Here is an 8,510-nt window from a genome sequence, read left to right as displayed (position 1 = left end):
TTACAAAAGAGAAATTTCCAAAATAGAAATACATGAAAGTTCTTAAGTAAAGATTTGACAGTGTTTACATAATGATGGTCATGTTCCCATTTACACTCAGTAGGTACAAAGCCAACAAAAAGGAGAAACACAATTCATAACTCTCAGCCACTATAAGAGCATAACAAAAAGTTCGGTAATTTATTCTGTAGTTGTTACAGCTAAGCTCTGGATTCTGAAAGGTGTGAAGATACAAAGAATAGCAGCTACTAATATCATATCAAATATATGGTATATATGGTGAACTAGTTATCTTTGAATTGAGAGCTTGTAGCCAAAGTTGTTAGGGCAGAAAATAATCAACCTGTATTTTAAAAGTTAAAACATATTTTATTCCCACTTTGAAAGTTATATATCATATACTTTTGATTACAGAATTTGGAAATTATTACTTTTTTGAGTTGTAAACTTTTTTAAAGTTAGCTATGAAATATAGTCTTGAGGTCGGTATCATGTCTTTCTGATCTATGCTCTGACCAACTGAGGACTATGCAAAAACACTGATGCAAGAATTGATAAAAATGTATCCATGCTATAATAAAACAAGTTCAGTTTTTGATTTAGAAAGATATGTACACTGTAGGTGGAACCACATAAATACTCAGCTTCTTCCTTTTCCAGGCATAATCTCAACTTACTTTGCTTTTTATCTGTAATAAAGGAAATTTTCTGTTTTACGTTGAGAAATGTTACTTTTATCAAGCTGTAACTTTTATAGTCACTTAATTATTAAAATTTAAGCACATTGAGGTTCTTTCTTATCATAAATTATCTTTATAATCTGAACTCAATTAGTAAGGATGAAAAAAATGAGTTACCATACTTCCAAAATTTTTGTTGTGATATTTAAATGCTGTGTATATTGTGACTTTTCTGATATTTCTAGTTGTACAGGCTTTCCAAAGTCTCCTTGAAAGCTTCAGACACATTTTGCCTCTTGGAATACAATACAAGAGGAAACTATGAAAGGAAAACAGAGCATACCCATCCCGAGAGATAGAAAAACAAATCCATGTCTGACTAATTAATTTTGGCAACCCTCTATTTTAGTTCCCTTGGGAGGCATTTTGCATTGTGAAAATGTAGAATGCCATCTGTGACATTAGGCTTCCCATGAAGCAAAGAAAAAGCCTGATGTTAGACAGATTGCTTGCGATATATTGTCCTCTCAATTACTACTTTTAGGGAAAAGATACTCACTTTGGTAGTTTAGTAGTTTTCAAGAAGAAATAATGAATTTCAGGCCAGAAACATACCTCTTTGACAAAAAAATTCCTCCTGGAGAATCCATACCATAAATCAAAACAAAGACGTAATTTTCAGGCTGACCATGAAGGACATTAGGAAAGAACATGAGTTCTGGTTTAGAGAATTTGAGAAGTAGCAAAGACTTCTCAAAGTAAATCCAGAGCAGCTGAGGATTTAGAAAGGGTACATTAGAAATCTGACAAGATTCATACTTGGGGATGCTGAGATGACCTGCTGTTCCAGCTCCCTGCCTAACCTGACACTGTTTCCAGAGATTTGCTCCCAGAATAACTTCAGAAATAGCTGCTTGTTTCTTTTGTTGTTGTTGTTGTTGTTGTTTTTTGTTTTTTTTGTTTTGTTTTGTTTTTTGAGACAGGGTTTCTCTGTATAGCCCTGGCTGTCCTGGAACTCACTTTGTAGACCAGGCTGGCCTAGAACTCAGAAATCCACCTGCCTCTGCCTCCCGAGTGCTGGGATTAAAGGCATGTGCCACCACGCCCGGCTAGCTGCTTGTTTCTAATGACCTCAGTTCATCCAGCCTTTCAGACAGATCCAGTCAGAACTTCAGTTAAGCCCTGAACTTTCAAAGGATACAGAGACTGGGTAACAAATGAATATATGTATGTATATGTATATATATATATATATATATATATATATAATTATTCATTGCCCAATTCAGCAGAAAGAAGCTATGGAGAGTCATCCCAATTTCTTGGTTTTGGGTGTCTGGTTATGTTTATTTTATAAACTACAGATAAATTGTCATTTTAAGAGATAATTTTGAAATAATCATAATTTTGGATGTAGGAAATTATGTAAAGAGCTTAACTCGGGGATTTCTATCTTTCCTTTTCTCTTCTGTACCCTTTCTTAGGAAAACAGAAGGGGTTGAAAAGAAAAAGGGCACTAATATTATGAGAAATTAGATATACGGGGATGGCTTACTAAATTTACTCTTAAACAAAACATTTTATAACCATAATCTTACTTTGGTAGAAATCTTAAATTTTGATGCAGAATTGAAGTTATGCTTTCTTATATTGGTGCAGAATTTATATATTGATACAGGTTTAAGGTTTTCATTGGCATAAATCTTTGTATATGGCTACAAAATTTAAAATTAAGATTGTTATTCTTAGGTAGGCATTGTGCCTATGCAACTCGTTTAAGAGTACAAGGCTTAGACATAGTCCTTCTAATATCTGTTATTACAAACTGTTTAGGACCTTTACAAGTTGAAGGTCAGATAATAATCTCATGGTAACATTAGATTCTGACTTAATTGCAATAAATGTTTTTAAGATTATTCAACAATATGAACTAATCAGTACCCTCAGAGCTCGTGTCTCTAGCTGCATATGTAGCAGAAGATGGCCTAGTCGGCCATCATTGGGAAGAGAGGCCCCTTGGTCTTGCAAACTGTATATGCCCTAGTACAGGGGAACGCCAGGGCCAAGAAGTGGGAGTGGGTGGGTAGGGGAACAGGGCGTGGGGAGGGTATAGGAAACTTTTGGGATAGCATTTGAAATGTAAATAAAGAAAATATCTAATAAAAAAAGAAGAAGAAAGATTATTCAAATAGTTAAGAATAACATATGTTTAACAATTCTGCTATATATAAATGGTCTTCAAGAACATCAGAGATCCACAAAATATGGTATTTAAAATCATTTTATTATTAATAGATCTTTTCACTAGGAGACATGTCTGCTCCTTACAGTATCCCCTTCCCACTTCAAGGAAAACATTGAGCATCCCCGACTGCTAAGTTCTGCCAAGACAAAGTAAGCTGGTACTTCATAATTCCTGCTTCACTTAAGGTCTGTTAGATGGTCCTGGGCCAGAAGGCTGAAGACAATTGAATTGTTCCATTGTTCTAAGAAATTAGGGGACTGTCCAGGCTCTCAGCTGTCTCTACAAATTGTGTAAGTTTTGGAAGATATATCTTTGTGCTTCCTACATTTTGGGTAATACTTAATTCTTTCTCAGATCTCTGATGGGGTTAAAGACTAGTTATAGTCTCATAATCAAACTTAAGTTTTTTAGCACTAAAGAGGGTTCCCTAGATTTGAAAGGATGGTTTTCAGATGGTATTGCAAGTTAAAATCAAACATAATCCAGATAAGGAATTGTAAGTTGGGATAGATGATAATTTATCTAAATTGATAAATATGATGGACTAGATGTTATAAGTGTATTTCATACCTTACAGTTTGCATAATTGTTATAATGATGTTCAGTGTATATCTCAAAGGAAAAAGGCCTTTTTAATTAGACAAAAAGGGAAAATGTAGCTGCTTGTATTATGAATGCTAGTTCTGTTCCACAAAACTGCTCACAGGAATGTCTGTATGTAAGACACTGATGGACCCTACCCCAATTTGGTTCTGATTGATAAATAAAGATGCCATCAGTCAATGGCTAGGCAGGGCAGGCAGAGGCTGGACTTGAGAATTTCCTGGGCTTGGGACAGAGAAAGGAAGAGGGAGAAGGAGATCTGACAATCGGGGAGAGGTAAAGGAGCAAAGATGACATGCCTGAGAAGAATGGAGGACAGGAAGGCCTAACTGCCGTGTAACAACTGGGAGAGTACGGACCAATAGGACTGCCCAATTGGGTCCAAGGTAGAATATAGAATTTAATACGCGATAACTCGAGATTATCAGTGGGAGTTGGATTAACTACATGGAGGTTAGGAAGTGGCCCAGCTATTGTGGAGATTAAGGCATATTAAAATATAGAGACTGCATGTGTGTCTTTCATTTGGGAACCAGAACATGGGGGTGGGTAGCATGGAACATGACGCCAGTATTTATATACATAAATACTGCTACAAACATATAATGAGTTTATGCAAAATACAGAGAGAGAAGCAAATTAATCTATTGACTAGGTTTAATGTTTGCTTAGTAACTTAACATTGTATATGCATTGTCTAATAGAAAGGAGACAGAGGGGCTATTTATTACAAAGCCCACCATACAGTAATGTGAAGGTCAGCATGGTTGTGTGTGGATATGAGTATGTGTGTCTGTATGCCTGCACATTCAGGAGTGTTGTCTCCTTAAGGAACATCTGCAAGGGTGACCACTTTGTTGTTTCTACCAACCCTCTTTGATTCTCTTGAGTACTCATGCTTTTAAACTAAACAGAATCATTATTTGCATATATAGATTTTCTGTGTGTGTGGTGGGGGAGGGGAGAGAGGACTGAGAGATAAAGGGAGAGAGAAAGAGAGAAAAAGCACATACTATGTAATGATACTTTGTGTAATAGAAACACCCAATGTTCTACAATATTTTTAGAGCAAGAGCCAGACTGGGGAGCCTACTTGTATCTTGTAGAAATTATGAAGCTACTTTTTGACACTTGTCTACATTTTATATGCAATTCCCTGTTTATTATTAGGGATATCCAATCTCTAAGATTTTGAAAACATATTCTTAATTTTCATTTGAGGAACACTACTAATTTGCCAATATGTGCCAGGGGCCAGCCCTGGCTGTTTTTCTTTCCTCTTGGTTCCTCTTGAGGCAGCAGAGAGGGAAGAGCACTGGTAGGAGCAGAACATGGTCTTTCAAGATATTTATAGTTGCTGTTTAATAATAAAAAGACCTATCTTAAGTCTAAGTCACTTTGCTATTGTAGCTGATGAGCCTGAGTTCCTTTGAGGCCAGAAAATACACCCTCTGGCACTTAGCACCTCACCATAATACAGCAGGGGATTAAGTAAGGGTTTAATTGCTAGCGCCTTTTCCCTCTTGTCCAGATGCCTCTTGCTTGTCAGGCTAAGGAATGTTTGGAGCAATAAACTTCTATTGAACCAGGAGAAGAGAGTCATACTAGCAGAAGGAAAACTTTTATATAAACAAATATGGACCAACTTACATAAATTCATTTACAAATTCATGATTAAACATTTTTATATCTCCACTCAAACCAATTGAGCCCACCTTACATACTTATAATTACACACTTACACACACACACACACACACACACACACACACACACACACATCCATACTTATATATGTGTATGGAGCAAAAGACCAAGAACCAGTACAGAAATAACCTACTCATTCTGGATGAAAAATGAGCTCCAATATTTATTGCATAAAGAAAGGAAAATCTTTTACACTTTTATTGCTAAATGAATTAAAACCAAGTCTGTAAGAAGAAAGCTTTATTCTCTTTAGTAATACTAAGCCTGCCTTACTATTAAGAAAAGACTTGTTCTGCCCATGGTAAAGAGAAGCCTGCCTGCTCTTTCTCTTCTCTCTGCAGCTTCTTCAGTTTCTCTTTCCCTCTGCATTGTGCATATTGCTTAGATTTATTTTAAGTTAACTTAGAATTATTCCAATCTGCATTCTCCTTCTAATCTTGTTTTCTCCTCCTACTCTGAAGTCACAATAATGCTCTTATTCTCAATGCCTTTTCTCCCAATGCTATGCCTTTGCTTCTAAGTTTTTGAGTTCAGTTCTGTCTAAAAAGTGTTCTGTCTGCAAAGTTCTTCTCGCTCAGTTTAGTTCTTTCTAAAAAGTTCTGTCTTGAGTTCTGTCTAAAAAGTTCTCCTCAGTTCAGCTCTGTCTAAAAGATATTCTGTCTTAAAAGCTGTCCTGTTTCCTCTCTTTTTCCTCAGCACTTATACATCTTTCAGAATACATGATCACATGGTAAAAAGTTCATCACAAGTTTACACGTAAATTCAAATCATAAATTAAATACAAAATTTACAACAGAGAATGTTTACATGCATATCCATTAGGAGTTATGTCTGGCTAAACACATCACATTCATCATCTCTCACAGCTCCACAGATTCGTGGAGAGTTAAAAAAGCGTAATTAAGTTATTGGTGAATTTTTTAATAGATAAACCCAGTCAATATTTTATCTTCAGTCCTGGCATCTATAGCAAATTGTAGTTCCTTTTTTCATGACCTATGGTTAATGGTTTCACAACCTCTTAGAATGTGCTGTAAGTTGCAGAATGCCTGCTCACTTTCTCAAAAGCAATTAAATCATAACACTAAAAGACTGGCAGAGTTCTCTATGCAGTTTTGATTATCAGAAAGAATTTAATAGTAATTTTATTGAGCTTAATAACTACTATAAATTTAGAAATTCTTATAGGATCATCATTAAGGTTTAAGAAGTCATTTATTTGTCTATATAGCATCACTACAAGACAGTACATCTTTGTTGTTCTGCAGAGATCTGTTCAAAACAGTGGGCTAATACCTAGCAATGGCTATGTATGTTTAATAATAACAGGAAAAGCATACTAATGGCAGGAATATTTTCTAAAATTAATTTCTTCTGTGCCTTGCCTACTGGAGCAAATCCATCACGTATTGTATTTCAAGGCAGACTCATCTCAGGAAGACCATCTGCTAGTTATTAGCTTATCCTTCAATGGCTCCTGACATAAGTGGGTTTCCAAGTCAAGATGTAAAGGACTATGAAAAAGTTAACTTGGCTTAAATAGTTAAAACCTCCAGAAAAATGAAAACTAGTCAATTAACTATTTAAATTCAACATGTTCTTATTGGTGTAAGAGATATGCAATTTTTTTACTGTGTCATTAAAAGCTTGTTTCACTTGCTTATTTCTCAAAGTATAAATAAATGGATTTAACAAAGGAGCAACAGATGTATTGAGCATAGATACTCCTTTATTGATATCTACCTGTTCTTTGGCAGAAGGTGTCACGTAGATAAAAATGCAGCTGCCATACATGATGGAAACTACAATCATGTGAGAAGAGCGGGTGGAAAATGCTTTCTTCCTCTGATGAGCAGAAGGGAATCTGAGAATTGTCTGGATAATGTATATGTAAGAGAGAATCACGACTATTAGTGTAATGATGAAAGTCAGCACTGCACAAACAATGACAGTCTGCTCCAAAAACCATGTATCTGAGCATGAGATTTTGATAAGAGGCGATGCATCACAGAAAAAGTGATCAATGGTGTTAGAGTCACAGAATTCCAGCTGGAGGATCATGCCAAGAGGTATGATAATGACCAGCAACCCAGAAGTCCAGCAACAGAGGACAAGGGTGGCACAAACTTTGTTATCCATGATAGTCATATAGTGCAAGGGCTTGCAGATGGCCACATAGCGGTCATAGGACATAGCTGCCAGCAGAAAAAACTCTGTGGCTCCAAATAGTCCAACAAAAAATATTTGACTGGCACAAGCATTGTATGTTATGGTATTAACCTCAGTTGATATACTGTAGAGGAATCTAGGAATACAGACTGTTGTGAATGAAATTTCTAAGAAGGAGAAATTTCGGAGAAAAAAATACATAGGTGTATTAAGATGAGAGTCCATCAGGGTGAGAATGATAATTGTCAGGTTCCCCATTATGCTCAGAATATATGTCAGAAATAAAATGACAAAAAACAGAACTTGGAGGCCTGGATCATCTGTAAGTCCCAGCAAGATGAATGTTGTCATTACTGTGTGGTTTCTCATAACTACTTTTGGTGTTTTAGGCAATCTGCATATAAATAGTCAAATTATCTAAGTGTAAGAAATGAAATAAAAATAAAATGAGTGGAATGTATAAGTTTACAATATGATATTATACAAATTTGTGAAATAAAATGCAAGCATACCAAAAGAAGCAATGATCAAGACCAGAAATCAATAAAATGGGAAATAAAAAAGACAAGAAAGAATAGTAGTAAAATTAAAATATGATTTTTGAAAAAGAGAAGTAACGATGATAAACTCTTAACCAGGTATGCAGAATAAAAACAGAAATAATAATAACACACAGGCCCAAACAATACACCAAGATAAGGAAAACACATGTATTTGTCAAGAACTAAAGAGGGAAACTTACCATAGATCCCTCATGAATGTAAACCAAAACGAGAATATGGCATAATTTCACCATAGATAGCAATGGCTATTATCAGATATCAACAACAACAATAATAAATAATTACTGATGACTAGGTAGACAGAGAAGTCTTTTATGTTGGTAAATTACTATAGCCATTGTGAACAGCAGTATAATGATTCCTCAACAAACAAACTGAGCCTGAAATAAAACTATCACATGATCCATGTATTTCACACCTGGCTATGTAAGGAAAAAAAAATAAAGTCAGCATACTAAAAAGTTTCATGCTTTCCCTTTCCCATAAATGGATGAACAGAGAAAAATGTATTTGTGTCTATGGAAATATTATTTAGCCAAAGAA

The 8,510-nt window shown here is 35.3% G+C and overlaps 1 protein-coding gene across 1 annotated transcript; it reads right to left on the bottom strand.

Annotated features, from left to right (window-relative positions):
- Positions 1–6,810: 6,810 nt before the first annotated feature.
- LOC110303586 (olfactory receptor 6C2-like) lies at positions 6,811–7,773 on the bottom strand. The gene has a single exon (XM_021174716.1). It carries the CDS (start codon positions 7,771–7,773, stop codon positions 6,811–6,813), a length of 963 nt encoding a protein of 320 aa, XP_021030375.1.
- Positions 7,774–8,510: the final 737 nt, after the last annotated feature.

Source organism: Mus caroli, chromosome 10 (genome assembly GCF_900094665.2).
Source record: "Mus caroli chromosome 10, CAROLI_EIJ_v1.1, whole genome shotgun sequence".
Lineage (NCBI taxonomy): Eukaryota > Metazoa > Chordata > Mammalia > Rodentia > Muridae > Mus > Mus caroli.
This window is presented reverse-complemented; position numbering and strand designations above follow the sequence as displayed.

Excerpts from the sequence above, each read along its gene's own strand:
- LOC110303586 (XM_021174716.1), bottom strand. The coding sequence starts at position 7,773 with ATGAGAAACCACACAGTAATGACAACATTCATCTTGCTGGGACTTACA.